The sequence below is a fragment of the Sinohyriopsis cumingii genome, unplaced genomic scaffold, assembly GCF_028554795.1.
Source record: "Sinohyriopsis cumingii isolate HCF-2022 unplaced genomic scaffold, ASM2855479v2 utg001752l, whole genome shotgun sequence".
NCBI classification, from domain to species: Eukaryota; Metazoa; Mollusca; class Bivalvia; order Unionida; family Unionidae; genus Sinohyriopsis; species Sinohyriopsis cumingii.
Window position 1 is genome coordinate 1,040,314 of NW_028316044.1, and position 19,757 is coordinate 1,060,070.

General features: G+C 33.5%; 2 protein-coding genes across 7 annotated transcripts in view; both read right to left on the minus strand.

Moving 5' to 3' along the window:
• The window catches only part of LOC149771599 (uncharacterized), a 114,104-nt gene that overhangs the window by 33,639 nt on the left and 60,708 nt on the right, over positions 1–19,757 (minus strand). Inside the window, exon 1 of one of the 6 annotated variants that reach the window (XR_016418205.1) lies at positions 6,167–6,784. The exons of 4 other annotated variants lie outside the window; for them this stretch is intronic. Coding sequence is in view for 1 of the 2 variants with exons in the window: in XM_089948281.1 (XP_089804407.1) it covers positions 3,530–3,851 (322 nt within the window). In the remaining variant the exon portion in view is untranslated. Of the gene's footprint in view, positions 1–3,529; positions 5,125–6,166; positions 6,785–19,757 lie in introns of those variants that run through there. One more of the 6 variants, XM_089948281.1, reaches the window with a different exon arrangement.
• Positions 8,428–12,577, minus strand: LOC149771600 (uncharacterized). Its single transcript, XM_089948278.1, has 2 exons — positions 10,955–12,577; positions 8,428–8,787 (listed from the first exon to the last, which is right to left on the minus strand). The coding sequence occupies exons 1-2, from the start codon at positions 11,346–11,348 to the stop codon at positions 8,588–8,590; spliced, it is 594 nt and encodes a 197-aa protein (XP_089804404.1). The 5' UTR covers positions 11,349–12,577; the 3' UTR covers positions 8,428–8,587.

A 19,757-nucleotide genomic window follows, 5' to 3' on the forward strand; every position in this document is an offset into this window, starting at 1 on the left:
TGTTATCTGCAACATTTTTAATTGCATCTCTTGAAATCAATTTCATTATCGGACCTGCGTTTTGATACGATGTAGATGTTACCGTTTTCATCTCTATATACAGTCATCGTTTTAGTTAAAACTGAATATAGAAACCAGTATACTTGAACGGTTAGTTAATTTGCTGATTGTTATTTAGTATCATAACGTCCCATGAGTTGCTCTGAAGATAAAAAATATACCAACAATTAAAGTGTATTAAGCTTAATTTACATCATAGTAATGATACAAATAATGTACTGATTGATTTATCAAAATCATAATCGCCGCCTACTTCAGCGAATTTGCATTTATTTAAAGAGTTAAGACGTGGACAAAGCAAAGCGGCAAAACTGTCTATTCCATGGTACAAGAACATAGTACGGCCTATACAATTAAAAAGATTTATCGAAAACAAAAACAACAATAATTCTATGTCTCCAGAAGCGCAAGAGCTAACACAGAAGTTGATTAATATATGGAAGATGAAATATTGATTGAAATGTACCAGGTATGTGTCCATTGTTGCCATTCATAGCGATTACCTTTATCTCAACGAGTGCTGGTGAATGCTTAATCATAGTTGTTAGTTTTAAGAATTTCAACAACAAAGCCTCTGCAGTGCTAAGGTCACATAGAGTCTCATGGCAGAAAATAAGGAAGAAACAGAAAAATATCGAAAAACTGCTTAATAAATAGCTGTTTATTGGTTGTTTTGTTTGTTAACACATTTGTACTTTTAACCGTAGTAGCTACACTAATTTTATTTATAAAAGCAGCTGTCTAGTATGTGCTAAAAGTACCAAAAATATGAAAGAACCTGGTAGCAGCCTAATAACAACTAAAAGTACGTACGTGTCATGAAGTCTTACATGGCAGATATATTTTGTTTTAAAAGTGTTCCTAGGCATGCCTGGGGCAGTGTATGCTAGCACAAAGACCTCTGCGATGGAGTTAGGAATCTTCTTTGTCTATACACTTGGTTATTTCATCTTCAGAATGTATTGTATTATGTCTTTAGCTGTTATGATGCATGCAGTGTTTGAATATTGGAACGTGTGTCTAATTGGTAAATATTCAGACTGGACACAAGTAATCAGTAGAACTACTAAAGAAATTTGCACTAGAGCTGATATTGATTTTTGTTGACATAAATTAATACAATACATTGGTCAAACCACATAAAAGTTAATCGCTGAAGGAACTAATGCATGTATGCTATTAATGGAGTGAAAAAGGAAACAAGCCTTCAGGGAGATCTAGACAAACTGTGATCAATCCCAAACGTGGCAGCATCAGTTAAATGCTAAGAAACATACTCTTGCAAAATGTCGTCATTCAGCAGTGAACAAAATATCTAATGAAAGACAAATCAGTAAACTAAACAAAAATAGACCTTACAGATCAAGAAATAGACTTGGGTTTGTTATTTCACAAGAACTTTTCACCTAACATTTCTGTTTGTGTGGAAAAGATAATCAGTTTTCTGATATGATCCATATATGTTTGACTTGCATGGATAAAAAGGCATAAAAAAGGACTCGCTTTCACAACTGTATAAATCGTTAATAATAGCTAAGATGGAATACGAAATTCCAATTCTGAATACCACAGACAAACAGGGTATAATTGTTGGTAAAAAAAAGGTACAAAGTCGTAGGTCAAGAATGGTCAACAAAATGAAACACCTGACCTATATAGATTCACTTTGACTACCAATTTTACAATACATAGACGTCAGCGCGGACATTATTCAAGACTACAAACTTATTCAGTACTTAATGCCTTAAAACTGTATAAAATACATTCTGTAACTTAGATCAGAGAATATATTCTTTCTTACAGTGTTTTCTACATATGGAACAATTTATCTATATATGTAGCAAATGCTGAGATACGTAATCAATTTAAATCCAGATAAAAAAGCAACCCTCCCATCGAAAAACTTTGACCAAACAAAACATTGTAAGACTCTGCCCAGTCAAATGTCATAGGATTGATTTTAAAATTAAAATGTAATCTGACAAACATACCTGTTTTGAACCTTTAGAAGTTAGCAAACATAATGGCATTGGATCTGATACTTATTAAGTACGTAAAGAGTATGATCGTCGATCTCAAATTACTATTAAACATTAAAAATGAGACAATAAGCATCAAGATAATTTCTCATAGAATAATCTATAAAATAAAACAAACCATGATTAATAACATATTTTAATCATATAGGTATGGGCATACGCGTTAGGAGGATATACACTCCCGGTATTTTTTACGAGTATGTACCAACAAAATGGAAAAATATAAAATAAACAAATAAAATCTACAGCAGGAAAAACCTACCATTGCGACAAATAATGACATTACACATTTCATGTAACTTTTTTAAATACCAAGTGAAAAATTAAAATTTATGAAAGTAAAATATTGTTCTTTATTCAATTTCATATTTGAAGCGACACGACTGATTCGGTTTATTCCTTATCAGCAGGTCTTTTAAAAAAAAATTGTTTAAAAATCTATTTAAATGAATGAAAAATAGAGAAATGTTTTGTGTTTGCAACAAATTCTAAATTTCCTGCTTGTTTCATTATTTGCTATCAGGGCACTTCCCTCTTTATACCATTTTAAATCTTTACTTTAATCTTTTCACAATGTAAAAATACATTTATATTTTTATTCTCAAAGAGTTTAGCTATTTTGTACAGTTACTTTTGTTACTAGCATTTAGTTGGCAGTATATATCCACGATTGTAATGATATACCGTTGAAACACACACACACACACACACACACACACACACAGAGGGACGTCATTTCAAATTTTTTTCCGGGAGAGCGGGCAAAACTTGATTGGGGAGCAAAATTTGATTTGGTGGGGGGAGGACACAACTTGACCTGATTGTTAATTTTCGTATATAAGCTACAGCAATTTTACATCAGATGCTAATTCGGGGGGGGGGGAACTACCCCCTGCCCCCCCCATTGACGTTTCTGACACACACACACACACACACACACACACAACAATGCAGTTATTTCCCTTAATTATTGTCATCGACATGTACATTTTATTATATAAATATTAGAAAAATTGATCATGTGTTTAGCACCTTGCATTAGCGTCACAAGGAAATCTATTAATTAAATAATTATTAAACAGAGTTAACAAAATATATATAGCAACTGCTGCTATGGCGTGGAGATAAATATTGTCATACGTAATCTAAGTACTACCTTATTCTCATCAGTTTCACTTTCCTTGCAGTAATCAGGAAGCAAACAATAATAATAATAATAATAATAATAATAATAATAATAATAATAAATCACCACAATAATAACACTAATTATATACAAGAGCTATAGGGACCACAACGGGAGTGACGGACACAAATTTGCAAACATCACGATTACCACTATCGTTATCGTTAGAAGCAGCTATTTCACTGTCATCACGAAAATGACAATTCTCTACGAGTTATAGAAAATAATTTCTTTATATACTTACCTAATTCATCTATATCCTTTGATCTATACAGAGTCACGGCCACCAAGACTACGCTAATTATTAATAAAATCCCTGATACAAGGGCAACCACTCTAGCGACTCGTTTCCTTTCTTTCTCTTTCTGGACCAGTTTTTCTAATTCCTCAACATCGGACTGAGCCAGAGGGGCCAAGAAGAATTCATCAGTGTCCACTATTTGTGAAGACAAAACTTCAATTTTATCGTGATCTCCATCACTGATTGCATCTTCGAAACTATTGTTGTAAGTGATAATCAGCATTTTGCTTCGCGTTGTTCCGCTCACTGCTTGAACTTGACACATTTCTTTGAAATAAGGTCTTTCTGTCTCAAGATATAAATTAGTTTAGAAACATTCGATCATGGTTTTAACCTACGTCCATATAAAGGTACCCCATTTCGAATATAATATGTTTTCTATTGCAAACATTTGCATTTTGTAATATAAGGCAACAATTACGTAGTATTGTAGCGAGTATGTTACACCATTCGAATTGCGGAAGAATTCACTTATATCTGTCATTTGTCTTTCATTTTTCTTACGTCATAATGTGCTTGCCGAAGCACTATATGAATGACCACAATCAGAAAGCCACCAAACTCTTCGTTGGTAGTCAAACATGGCATCAGAGAGACCACGTGTTACGCAATAAATGCATTCCTGAATTCCACCGTTTCAAATCAAACGCCGTATTTTTAGATACTAGAATGTTTCACAGTTGCGTCTTCAATATCAGAGGTCTCGGCTGATGCATGCTTGCTAGATAATGTTGGTAAATACCTTAGAGTATTTACCTGTTATTCTACAACAACGGTTGTGGTTTTACCGTGGTGAGAATTATATCTTGGACTCCCATCATAATTCACGAATACGTAAACCCATCGGTATGATCAAAGATTCTCTGTTCATCAAAATCTTGAAGAGGCTTATTGATCGATTCAATAGATTTTGCAAGCAGTATACGGGTAATCTAAATTTATATAAACAGGCTAAAACAAACATATTCCAAAAGTGTTGATAAATATTTAAACGGTTGAGAAAGTTCAGTCCTAAAAATGTCAGCTCTCTTCCGTATCTGGAATTGACAATGTGAGCAGTGTACAGTTTATATCTGACGTTTGTACATTAGTAAAGTCTCAATCGATGTTCGTCTTTTCAACTTTATCGATGCTCCCTTCTTGTTTCCATGACATTTAAAGCTAAATATCCGGTCCCAACCAAGCTATATCATTCAATTAAAATCACTCCAGCTGGGAGAAAACATAGCTTGTCTCTTATGATATTAGTTTTCCCCGATAATTAGCGAAAGTTTGACAAAGAATAAATGTCATGAAAAAATTGATAAAGGGAAGGCAACATCCGATGAAGTATGTATTATTTCCTTGCTTATAACACTGCTTTGTGTATTAAAGTAAATACAAACATATGTCCTTTTCCTCTAAAGATTATTGCAAGGCAGATCAAAAGCTTACGTAAAATGGGAAGGAATATGTGAATTTAATTCACAGCCGTAATACATGGCTTCCCTCGAATATTTACAGTGCGCTAGCTTTGAGGTATAGGTGTCATTAACAGATAATAGATGTACAGCCATGCCACACACACAACCTTACTGTGGAGGAATTGGAGTGAGCCTGCTTAAGTGGCATTATTCAGTTGCTAAATTCTTTATGTTTGCAAGATTCACCTTGAATATGTCGAGTTTCGATTGTTTATTGCAACCTGTTTTATCTGTGTTACATCAAACTTTTATTTGTCTGACGAATTTCAGAGACATGTTTCGACCCTTTAATCCACAAAGTTAATTAATGCGGACGTTAACAATACACGATGTCTTTGTATAGCCCAAAACATTTGGAGAATGTTAGCAGATGCCAAAAGACGCAAAATTCAACAAAAATACAGAACCATCGTGCTTTGTTGAAGCGATAACATTTATAACTATGTTCCACCTGCCGACTTAATTGGAAGATCTGCATGGCATATGCTAATTAATTTGAAATGCTAGCGTTTCGATTAACCAGCATTCTAATTTTATTTTAATGAAGGATTGTTTAAAAATAAAAATCGATGAAAGAAATTTATTTCTGCTCTTGAAATTCAATTGTTCTACCAGTACAACGAATCGTTTTTGATTCTTGAAATGCATTACTTTTACTGTTACAAACAATCTTTTTAATTTTTACACTCCTACAGGAAATAATAGTATTTCATTCTTCAAAATTATTTTGCAACTTGTCTAAACAATAAGCATGGTTCTAGATCAAAAATAAAGTAACTTAAAACATTTTTGAAATAATTCAATACTAAGTGCGTATGTATATCATTAAAATTCAATTGAAAGCTTCCAAACATTTTACTTTATTAAGTTAAATAAATGCGGCTGTCAAGAAGTACACGCCATGTTCACATATATATTGCTATCAGACCGGAAATTTCCAACGTGAAAGCTGTATGATTACCATAAATACTTGAAAATGTATTCGTGATCAACGAATTATGGAATCAACACCAGTTCGAGTATCTGGCTTGATGATATAGGTATACTATTAGAAACTTGCAACATCTTAAAAGTGTATATATCCGTGCATCAGCAGACTCTTACAATATTCACCTACCATTTTGTCTGTAAATCCATGTTAAGTGCCCTCTGACTATTTATTCACTGGCCGGTAATCGTTTCCGAACTCATGTCATCTGCATCTGGATTGTAACGGATTTTATGTTTGGTTATCTGTCTATTTATTCACTGGCCGGTAATCGTTTCCGAACTCATGTCATCCGCATCAAGTCAAACTGCTGGATTGTAACGGATTTTATGTTTGAGTATCTGTACTATAATCAGGGTAAATTGAAGAGCACGAAGTTGGTTTGTTTTCTCGACATTGTTTTATGGTGTATGCCTCGAATGTAAGGCTACCACTGGTTCACGCCTCTACCTTCTATCTTGTTTCCATTTCAATCCGCCATGTGTTTTATTTATTTTACCGTTATCTTCTATCAAAGAGATAATGATACGTCAGTGTCATTTATGAATTCACAAAATACCTTCAAGAAAACGATTCTTGAGAGTAATACATCCAGAGCGATCAATTACTATACATAATTTAGCCAGGGTCGCACCATCCATCACGACAACGCCCCTCAACAACGTTTACAGCGAGAAGTAAAAGCAGCTGACACTGTAATTGTAACGATCCAATAATAACAAACATTACGCTCATCGACTACCTCCAGTGTCTAAAAGTAGGGATCTTACAACAGGTCAGCTTTGTAACCAGCTCGATGGATGCAATAATACGTATATACAAGCAATAGTCTTCGAAAAAATGACTATTGATTGTCTGTCTTGTTATGTAGATTTGATTCAATTGTATTTTATTTAATATATATTTATTTCAATTTAATTGTTTGTTTGTCAGTTGTTTGTTTTTCATTACATGTTATTGTAATGTAAATTTATTCACTAGAGATGATACCTTTTTCAGAAAATAGTTTGACCTTGACTGTTCGTTTAGTAAACACCCGGTGTTGATCTAGATCCTGACCTTGATTAAAAATTAGTAACAACCACGTAAATAAGTTCTATTTTCATTTTAAAATGATTGGTTGTTGTCGTGATCATGATCGGACTACTGATTTAAGATCTTAACAGTTTGTTTAATTTTTTGTTTCTTAGAGTAAAATGATTGGATTTCGTCAGGGTCTCACTGGGCGTACGTGATCTTTAACAAGTAAATAATTTCCACGAGGTACAGCGTTTTAGAATACGATATAACCTTTGTTTTTGAGAGATATTCTCAGTAGTTAGGCTCTTACACTGGAAGTTGAATGTTGTGCTGTTTGGAGTTATTTCAGATTACTTGGATTTAAAATGATTTATTCTTTTCAGCAGGAAAACACGTGTGCTCATATTAAATTGATGAACAAGGACAGCTTTTATAAACATTTATTCAGATTTATATAACCGGAGTAATATTTCTTGTTTCTACAAGGAGCTGTAGACTTCAACACTACATATTACAATATTCGTCACTGTCTTCCATATTGGATTCTTCGTCGGCAATAGAACTTGAACTCATTAGAACCTTTTGTTATTAGGACTTCAAAATTTGTATTCGTGGATTATTCTTGGATTAGTTTTGGATTTGATTTATAAAACCATAAGTTCATATATTTTCATTTTTACATAACTTTTCCATGTCTGTATGTATGTATGTACATATGTATGTATGTATGTATTAGCATAATATATGTATTACGTAATGAAAATTCAGAACATTAAATTTGTCAATGATAACATGGTTCTAGATCTTCTATATCCCGTTTTCCGGAGCTCAAAGTTCAATCGACCTTAAACTCAAAACTCAACTTCAAATCTCCAGCCTATTTGACAAGCATATAATCAAATAAAGCTCATGATCATCCAACAGTAATCATCTCTATTCTACCGCTTTTCACCGACAATTTTAATTAAAAACAAACATAACAAAATAGGAGACAAACAAAAACCATTCCAAAGCAACACGTGTTTCAAGAAAAAGATTCAAGATACCACGAATATTTTACTTAGATACAACTTATCAGATTTATTGATTACATATTATCCGTTAGGCTAGAAATAAAAAGGTAATGCTAATAAAAAATAGCAAACTGTAAACTATATTCCAGCACACGTGTAATGATCATCCTAAACAAAGTCATTTGGCATGCCATTTTGGCAAATAAACAAAATTCCTCATTTTGGCAATTTTCTGACCCTAATTAATTCCAACTCAGTTTAACTTGATCCTTTCTTTTGGTCTAGACACAAGGGAGACAGAACAAGCACTAAAGGTTATCGTAAAACACACGCAGAGAGAGAGAGAGAGAGAGACAGACAGAGAGAAACACAGAGAGAGAGAGAGAGAGAGAGAGAGAGAGAGAGAGAGAGAGAGTAAATGATGAAGTTTCTTGGAAATTGGATGTAATTGTGAATTTCTAGATCAATCAGCAGAGATCGATGTCAAGAAAAAATCCATTAAACACGATTTCTTTGACTATTCTTTCACCACAGTTTCGATAAACGTAAAGAAGTAAACATTATTGTAAATTTGATTAAAAACACGCGTAAGACAGTGGAATGATTCTCCACTGGGGAGCCAGGGAGCGTCGGATCCAGTAGCTTGAGTGCTAGAGGGCACGTCTAGTATAAGGGAGGTCTTGGGTTCGAGCCTTGGTCGGGCCGTGCGTATTTTTCCTGTTACAAAATAATGCTTTATTAAAATGTCATTCTAAGACTTAAAAAACTATGTATGGAGAAATCACAGTTAAAAATGATTACCAGAGCCTGTAAAATTACGACTAAACGATCGATATAGGCAAGCTCGGACAGCAACCATCAATATGATATTTACACGTCTAAATTACAGTTTGTTTGAAACTAGTTTGGAATTAGAAAATAGTTATCTCCCCTTACAAATACATATATCGTCTTGAAACTGGCAGGTGGACTAATGTTTCCTATACCGAAATATATGGTACAATATGGCACAAGAAATAGGTGATGTATGTCATTATCTCCGGTCATGTTCATATTTTCATGATGAAAGACGAAAATCAATTTATGAATACAGGGAACATATAGGTAACATACGGCTAAATACAATATTTGCAGGTTCATATATTGTGGTTTTCGGATCTTACAATCCATGTTGAACATTATGATAAGTCACATTATAGATTCACGTTAATTTCTTGTACAGTTTATCTGTGATCAAATTTAAAACCTGTGTGATAAAGTCTTGTCTTGATTTCTTCGTTGACTCAGAGCACTAGTAGTATCTGGATAACCAGCAGATTCAGTCGACCTTTTGACCTGAATTGACCCAGTTTAATTTACAAATTATGAAACATCACTAATTATAGGTCTTAGGTCTTGTTATATTAGACTGACCAAGAAGAAATGAATTTGTTAAGACATAACAACTTTGAGAAGAAGAATAATAATCACAAAATCACGTGATTATAAAGCTGTCTGTCCTTTCTTTATAGCAACCACAACGACGGAGCGTTGCTGCCCGAGTAAGGATCTCCAATAACTATACTTATTTAATACAGTCAGTTACTAAATTTCTATTTTACTGTATGCCTTTTGAAGGTTCACATTTCTTACATTCATCATTTTATTAAATTCAAATTATATATATATATATATATATATATATATATATATATATATATATATATATATATATATATATATATATATATATATATATATATATATATTATTTTGACGTAGCTGTTTCTATAAGTTTTTAATAGAAAGATCATTCATTATTTGCTTTAAGATCTTGAAGCAGTATCGGTCTTATTGTTTTGTTTAGTTTTTCATTTGGGTGGATTAATTTATTCAATTATTTCTCAGAATTCAAAGTGCTCATCAATCATATTCTTGGACTGGAACATTAAATAGGAATTATAGTAAATTCATACGAATACATACATGGATTATAGTATTATGATATATCTAAATATGGTTAACATGTCATCACTCTGAAGGCCACTTGCGAATTAGCACATCAATAAATTCAATATTGGAATTTAATTGGAACACCACTGTAATTTAGTTGGAGGTATATCTATTTGGACTTGTGATATAACTTTTAAGACTATTTGGGATTGAATTCACAATACTCTAATTTCTTTTTAAATTCTAAGGATATAAATTCGAATTAGGTAACCTTGATGGTTTTCGATCTTTTCTATTACTTAGTTTAACACCTTAGAATCGTAACGCATATAAAATCTAAAAGGAACATGGTGAAAAGATGTAAAATGCGTATGATATAGTCCGAACAGAATCATAAAATCATGAGACATGCATGTTTAATTTAAGCCAGCTACATAAGTACAACATCAGTTGTTTAATCACAAAATCTTCTGTTAAAAAATTCCATGAAAATCATTATGATCTGTCTCTAAGGTTCAGAGAAAACAATATGCACGACCTACGCATGGCGAATAAATAAATTGGGTCAACAGTTTTACTGAAAAAACAATCCCATTATAAACTAAGCACATATGACAGAATAGCAGAGACTTTGAAACGTGGCATCTGACATCTTTGTATTGAATGTATGTACATTTTAACGCTGGTTATTCAACTGATGCTATTGCTAACACTAGTAATTCAATGAGACTGAGGATGACGATGAATATGAAGACAATGGTGAACAATGGAGGAGGAGCAATCGTGGTCAGTAGGTTGTAAAATGAAGGAAAAATAGTTATGATGGCGATTGAAAGCAGGTGGCCATTATTACCATGGTATCGCTGGAAATTATTTTTGTTAAGTTTTATTCAGTGGCCTCCATCTACGTGTGTGATGTAACAATGGATGCAACATGTTTCAAACAACTTACCTAGTTCATCAATATCCTTTGCCATATACAGCGACACGGCAATTAAGATTACACTGACCACCAACAAAATCCCTGTTACAAGAACAACCATCCTGGCAACTCGTCTCCTTTCCTTCTCTTTCTGAAGAAGCTTTTCGAGTTCCTTAACAATGGACTGTGCTACAGGGGCCATGAAACATTCATCCGTATCTTCTATCTGTGAAGACAGAACTTCAATTTTATCGAAATCTTCATCACTCATCGCTTCCTCAAAACTACTGTTATACGAAAAGACCAGCATGTCACTGTTTGTCCTTCCGTTCGATGGTGATGCTTGGCACATTCCTTCAAAAAGTAGGACTTTCCGTCTTAATATTGAAAGCAGTTTATTACTATAACCACTGTGGATGAACATTCATCTTTGACATGAGCATCTAAAGTATATTTTGAATTCCAACGAGATTATTTTGCATGTCGTGGGCGCAGTAAACGATTTTATTGTAATGAATCAAGTCTATCGCAGAATCGACACAGCCGAAATGTTCATTAATATCCATTAAGTCGCTCCTTAGAATATTGAAGATTTATCACAGCGTCTACAATTAGACGTTACAAGATTCCGATATGATTTTCAAGAATATTGTCAGAAGGATCACATTTTACAAAATAAATGCATACCTTAGTTATAACATCTTCAGTCAGACTGGGAATATTCGTATGATTATGAAGACTTCAGCAGAAATTGCAACGCCTTCAGCTGTGTTGCTTTCTAAATTACATGAGTAAATAGAATAAGAGACCTTCTTGCACTGATCAAACACAAAGTATACAATAACGCTTGAATACCTGGAGCATAAATGAGCATTTGTACAATGTATATTGGCAGCCTTGATGGATAAAAAACAGGTGACACGGATTAACACGGGCTAACTCCAAACAACTGTTGAAAGCTGTGCCTTAAATTGCTTTCAGAATTGTCTCAGTCCCTTTACATCATCTGATCTTTTTATTTCAAAGGCATCGAAAGCAGCGTATCTGATTATGAGAGAGCTATATCATGTAGTCTTATTAACATGCCTTCACGAGCATGTAATGGTTTATCTTAATGCCTAATGAACCTTGAATAATGAATATACATCCCAAAGCCGCCGATATTATCAACGCGATGTTCAAAAGACACATGTTAATCGCCCATCCGTAAAACAGCCACACGCAACAAAACTATGACAACGTTTGTACCAATCTATATGGTGTTCGAAGTTTCACACAGCAGACGACAAAGCGGTGCACGCCGTAAAACCAGCGATTATTCATTTGCTTGCTACTCTTCGGATAATAATGGGGAACGCTGCTCTGAGCGGAAGGTTATAACATGAATATGTGAAGCAAGATCAATACAACACCTGCTTGTAACGGAATTATTGAACCACATTTCCTCGTTATAAAAGACGTATGAGCACTTACCATCGTGTTGTTGGCCGGGAATTGTTTTATTTTATTTTTTTAAATAAAACTAACTTCTATAAGTCGTATCTATCTGATAGCAAGAGTTCCCACCTTTCATTTAAATAGGTTGCACCATGCCTCATTAACAGTTTTTCACACTCATGAAAGATCTAAAGAACTGAAGCATAAGATAGATGAAAAATGACCCATACTAAAGTATGAGATGGTTCTAATTCATCACTTATGTTTCAGGTAAAAGGTTTCCACTGTAATCAGTTTTTGTGCATCCAATAAGCATCATCGATTTGACTTGTCAGAATTACAGTCCATGAACAGAAATCGACTCTGTTGTGGCGGAAGCAAATGTGTCAAGCCAGCGATGCAAAAAGTATCGATTCCTCACCTGGTTTTCGAATTTAGTATATACTCCAATAAAAACAAGTGTCGTTTACTCTTCCCAATTATCGACAAAATGTATTATCTATTATCGAGTTCCGCTGTAATACCATGCAATACCAAAACATTTCCAAGTCATCCAATTTCCACGGTCGCTTTCGGAACTCAATGCTGATAATTTACTTGCATTCAGTTTGAGTGCATGAAACAAAAATGCATGTTTAATTCTTGGCTGTGATGCGTTTAATTTGATTGCAGGAGTTCGACTACATTATCATGTTTACAAAAAGTCGATGCAGCAACTATACCACAATCATTTTTGAAAAATTGCTTTCACATGTTTCTTTTTGCGATAGCCGTCTCTATATCAATTAGCGTCTTAAACAACATATTCCAGTCGGAGACATCTTGCTGTTTTAAATACCAACAACATACATAAGTGCCCTTCATTCATCGCGTCTTAAACCCAATGAAATTCATACGGATCCATTAACACACTGACAACATGTCATTAGGATAACAAACAATGTTTTAATTAGTATCGTCATTTCTAACCCAACCTTATAGGATTAGCACGTCCTACATTTGTACATAATGCATGTTTAGAATCATACTTTTTATTCACGACACAAACCTTTCGCCAATACCCTATTCATCAATAAATATACCGTCTTCTGTGTGAGCAACCACAGGCCTTTGCCATTCACTAGGTTTTGTTGCCAAAGACCGCAGAGCGCATTGATTTATTCCCCAACTTAATTTAGAGAGATCTCAAAGCTTGTTTCCATCAGTCCTCAAAATGGTTTATAATTGTTTGTGTTGATCCAGTATCACATCAAAACGTTATAGATAGTGCAGAGAGAGAGAGAGAGAGAGAGAGAGAGAGAGAGAGAATTGCAGGTATAATAGGAAGCTTGATACCTCAGACTTAAGTATACGTTCAATGAATATTTGCATGCTGTGCGTATCCAACAAAACATTTGAATTGCAGCCAAGCAGAATATTTTCTATCTTTGCCTCATCTCTCTTTTATTAGAAACGTGCACGACATAAAATGCATAGAGTGAGGTTTAAAAAAAAGCAAATATTTCAGGCATTTTCATGAGCACACATTAAGAAACAGTAAAATAAGAAAAAAGTTTAGAAGAAAAATAGCTTCATTTGTTATTTGAGTTACTTGAGAAATAAGAACAATTTTTACGGGCATCATTAAAACATTTTATTTCGTTCTTTATTTACAAAATGTTGTAGACTATGCACAACTCATCTTGTCGAGATCTGTGAATCGTTTGATCTATACATTACATAAGGGAGATTAGAACCATAAACAGAGCAAAATTTTGCAATTTGATATTATTGAGCTTCAAGTACGGCCAGTAAGCTCCGAACACTCTTCTGTGGCATCTAATTCAAAGTTGGTTGACGTTTGGTATATAAAAAAATTATAAAATAAAACAAATCAAAGCCACATGAGATTGCGTTTGAGCTAGACATGTTTCGTTAACCAATGAAAAGTCATTTTACTAATTGCGATATTACTTTTTATTGGTTGAGAGTAGAAAGTCAAATTCAGACTTAAAAGTCAGAGTTTGTGATATTTAATTTAGCCAGACCCTATGAAAGTTAATAAGAAATGTGCCTGTTAAAGAACTTCCTATATATTCTTAAAGAAAGTCTCCAAGTAAAGGTTTTTGTGCAGTCTAGTCATCCACGTGTTCTGGTCCTAACTTCCTGCTATTTTCAGAGGTAAAATACATGAATGATATTATATTCAATCTTTATTTCCCCTGTACACTAGCTAAACTTTTGTGCAATTATGCAACCATTTAGCCCTGTAAAATTTGATTCACGTTTAGTACAGCTTCCGAATCCAAAGCTAGAAGTTTTAACGTAAGAATAATTGTTCAACATCGATATTTGTTGCATTTGTCCTGCAAATGCTGCAGTTTCTCTTGTTATTGATAACCATATTTATCCCAGCAGTTGTGAAATTTGACTATGGCAAATATGAAATAATCATTTAATAAGAAACTATACATTAGGTTCTTATATGTAAAGGTTAAGCCCCATTATATATTTATTAAATCTAACAGTCCAACATTATAGGTCACTAACGGGAAACCATCGAGATAAACAAGAAACATCGGGATGTAAATAAATGCCTCCGAAAACAATACAAAACGAAGGTTCTCCATTTATCCAACATATACATAGTAGTCACTGGAAGGATGTAAGTAGCAATACATATACAACTGTTGCAAATGTTTGATAGTCCATTCTATGATAGACATTATACCATTGTAGCAACGTTTGAAAGTTGGCCCATTAAAACTCACATTGCTCAAGCACATTACCATTACCATTATTCTGCTACAAGAGCTGATAATCTATATAAAGTAATATTATGGCTCATATGTAAAGAGATTTACAAAGAACCTTAAACTGATCCAGTTTTATCGGTATGACAGTCATACAAACAGAGAGAGAGAGAGAGAGAGAGAGAGAGAGAGGCCGACGAAATAGCAAAGAGTGGAAACAGTAATGAGATTTTTGTCCCCATTCAGCGACCTTTGTTGTAGGAAGGACCGACACCGTAACATTTATAATTTTTCAGTATAGAAAGGAATTACGTTATTGAGGTCAAAAGTTAAGTTTCTTGATATCAAGATAAAATTCAAGAACTTTAGGTAAAATATGAAACTAGGTGTCCAATAATATTACCATTTATATTAATGTAACTAGGTTAACATGAAAATTGGTTTGCTTCATTAATTTTATTATTTTGTATATCAATAAGTAGTTCTCAAGGAATCTTCTTCAAATGTTGGTTGTCATGCATATTGTTCGAATTACCCGTTGCTAGCTAAAGACAGTCCGACCATATCAACTGATTTGACGCGTCTAGTATGCTACGCTGATAACATTAAGAACAGTGTTATAGATCGTAATTCCTCAAATGAAAACGAGCGTTGCTGTTTTTAAGTTCATGTAAAGATGCCCCTTTTGGCAATCAAGAATCGTAGATTGAAGACCTATAATGATGAATTCATCGTATGAAGTCAATAATAAAAATGATCAACACAGCGTGAAGTTTTATGGCAGCTAAAATTAACATTTACATGGGATAGATATCACGAACAAAAACTTATTTAATTTTCAAAACAAAATCATTTTCTAATTGTTTTTTTTTTCTGCCATGATATTCTTAAAGTATTTGATGTATATTTCTCAATTTTAAGTACACACAAAGATACGGAATCAAAACTTGAGAATCCAAAGACGATAGAGAACTTGTTGGTTTGTATATTAAATGCTTTGTTAGAACAATGATGAAGTAAATACGATCCAGACAATCAGCTTTTGTAATTGTTAACGTTTTCTTAAATTTCTAATTGATATTAAAAACATCCCTCATCTAATATTCTAACTTAACCCATAAATAGTTTACTTTTACATTCAAATAATAATGTACAATTAAATCTATCTAACCACAAGTAAATTAGTCATTATTTGTTTTTTTTTCTGTATGTAAAAACGAAATTGCGCACAGTGTTACAACACAATATTTTAAACTAAAAATCTTTCAATTTCATTTAGTGTGACCAAGTAAAGTAACATAATGCAACATTTTATCTGAATCTTTTATATCGAACTTTTTATTTAATTACTCTCGTAGACTCGTATGCCTTTTTTTCAATCAAGACCAACATACAAAATTCAGCAGCCGGTTTATTCTACGAAACATAAACGATCATTGAACAAAATGTTATTTTTTATTCTTGACTTGTCTCAGGACAAAAGCTTACATATTATTTCGACAACTCCTAACTCTGATATGCTCTGGTTTTCATCATATAAATTTAAAACCTTGAAATTTTTTTATTTTATATGTCTCACATCCAATATAGCTCTATCACCAATTTCAATACAATCCTTCTTTTTTGTGTGTGTGTCTCTTATCACTCTCCGAAGTTAAAAACACAAAATAAATAGTTTAGAGAAATTAGCTGTCCCTGTTTGAAACCTATTTTTAAATTAACGAATCTATTAAATCAAGGGTATGTTACTTTTGAAATAAAGTAGCATCTATTATTAAAATATGTTCTATTAAAACTCCTCTAGAAAAAGTCCATTTTGCTCCTCGTGTTTTAAATCTTAAAAACAATTTTCATTCTGTTTACAATAAACCTAAATTCATGGTATAAATCACTTTCAATAGCCCTTGCTCGCTAATACTTTTGAAATATATTTAGTTGTATGTGGTATTTTATGTTCTTATTGTATGTTGTAAAACCATACTTTTGAGTAAATGATAATGGCCATGATTTATATGCATTTTTTTATATCTCAGATTTCTCCCACCTCTACTCTACCCCCAACCCCCACCGCTCAACAACAATTGTACCGTACATCTATCTAGGCCTGACGAGTAATCAATAGGCATATCTTTAACAACCTTTGCTAATTCAAAGCTTAAATTTCTGGGGGAGGGAGGCGGGGGTCCTCGGGTGTCCGAATGGTCTAAAGCTATTGACTTTAGCTATCTCCTCTCACCTCCGTCTGCGTGGATTCTAATATCGGGCTTGGAAAATGTATGTTAGAAAGCCGCCAATAGCTTCCTGTGGGTTATTGGTTCTCTGCTTATTTCAGTATGACCTGTTATTTCTTCGTAAATAGGTCAGTATATATCAGCAAACATGGATGGGTTTCTTTATGCCCTTCTTTCGGAAGCCCTTCAATTTAAAGGACAGTCTTAAATATAACTATGTTATGCAATGTAAAAACGGTAGCTTAATAAACTAACTGATGATTAATTGATTTACTAATCATCTGTCATACAAGCAAACTATCAAAGAACAAAAATAACTGATTACGAACTAAGAGGGTATGACGAAACATTGAGTTGCGTCATACCTAAAAATAAATATTCACCCTATTTAATAATCTCTATGAAACATCGGTTACGGTGTAATAATATCCCTACATGTAGAAATCGAAGCAAATTGAATTGAAGGATTTTGAAATTGTCAAGTAATATATATGGGACCTGTATGTGGTATTTTAGTAAGCCGTTTTAGCGTTAATTTATATTTTCAGTTATGTGGAAAATCAATATTTATTTAGGTATGCGAAATTATTTTTCAAATAATTCTTATAGAATTCTTTATTTTGATATAATTTGTATTTGCGTATGTAAATGAGATATGATATGATATGATAATACTGTTATAATTGTTATTCATGGCTGTTAAATGTACAGACTATCTTTAGTTAATTTTGCCCAAGTGACATGACTCTTTTAAAAGCATAGTATTGCATAGGATATATAAATAGACACGTATGTATCGACAGTTATTAATAATAATCTTAATAATAAGACTTAATTGCCACCTTTGGCTTAATTTCTAGTTGGCTGATGGGGTTTCGACGTTTCTGGGAGGATTCCAAAACTCTTAATCCTATTTGGGAATTATGTACATGTCTTGTGTTCTTGTTATAAGTCTGCATACGTATATTTTGTGATGTACTTAGATATTATTCGAGAGGAAAAACAATTGTTTGGATTGTTCATTGGAAATAGAAAGTCCGTATTATTTGGACTATACTGTTATTCTGGAACTGTTATAAATTATTCTTAGAAATTCTGGACAACGCGATTTGGACAACGTCTCGGTTCTTGGAGGACCAGTACATTTTCCATTTTGAAATTTATAAGGAACTTTTCATTCATAGAGGACTTCCATAGACCTTTGCAAGGATTAGTTTGGATTCACTTTATAATCCTTTAAGTTCCTTTCTCATTTACATTTATAACCTTTCTAATAATTAAATTGTTTGGTAAGTTTTTCAAAAATGTACCTTTTTCTGTTGCTCAATTCGTGACCATAGAGTCGTAACAATTACATTATCATTGTATAACAGTCATCATACGTATCAGATTTGACTAAACATTAAGTCATTGACACTTGATAACGATTCTTTTCCTCAGGCCCTTCCTATAACGTTTAGATAAAACTCGGGCAATGGTATTGCGCATTGCTATGCACAAGCATTTTATCGGAGATTTTTTAAATGTCTGTCAATAAGTGTATACTTTTCCTTCAAGGAACTATTGCATGCTTGTGTTGAATAATGTGGAATCCGCTGAGCTTACTTAAAATTATATGCAAATGATATCTGGACGCAAAACTCCATGCTGTCTGTGTTTTGCATTGTTTGAACGTAGCAGTCGGTGTTGTCTGCGTATTGTAGTGTCTGGACGTAGAAGTCCGTGTTGTCTGCGTATCGCAGTGTCTGGATGTAGGAGTCCGTGCTGTTTACGTATTGCAGTGTGTGGATGTAGGAGTCAGTGTTGTCTGCGTATTGCAGTGTCTGGACGTAACTCTCCATAACTTTACCAAGATTTATTGGATTTATCGAGCTTTGAAATATACGTCTTGACGGTACTGAAGGACTTCGATTTCAATATTCAATGACATAATTTACATGAGTTATTGATCCCGATATCTCGATCTCGTGATTTTTGTTTCCGCACCATCACTTTGTCAAGTATTCTAAGATCTTTAACTAATCTTGTGTTTTAAATGAGTCTGGGATATTGCGATTTACGCCGTCAGTCTGTCTGAAACGACGTCTCATTTTCAACCGCTGGATGAACATTCCCCAAACTTTGTAGTTTTGTTACCGTCGGAATAACTAACCGCAATAGGCGTGTCTTCGTTTGGGAGGGGACTAAATGTATGATTTACAAAGATTAACAGTTCAATGATATTTTCAAATATGTTCTTTCCAAACTTTGCATATGCAATCATTTTTAGAAGATACGCCATATTGTTGACGGATTTTGCATGGTGTTCAATACAGTGGCTATAGCCGGAGGGATTTAGAATATGCAGTGAAAGGCATGCGGATTTGCCTTCCTAACCCTTTGTTTTTTTTAAATCTGGAATTTTGTTTACTTTGAGATTAGTGTTGAAATCTC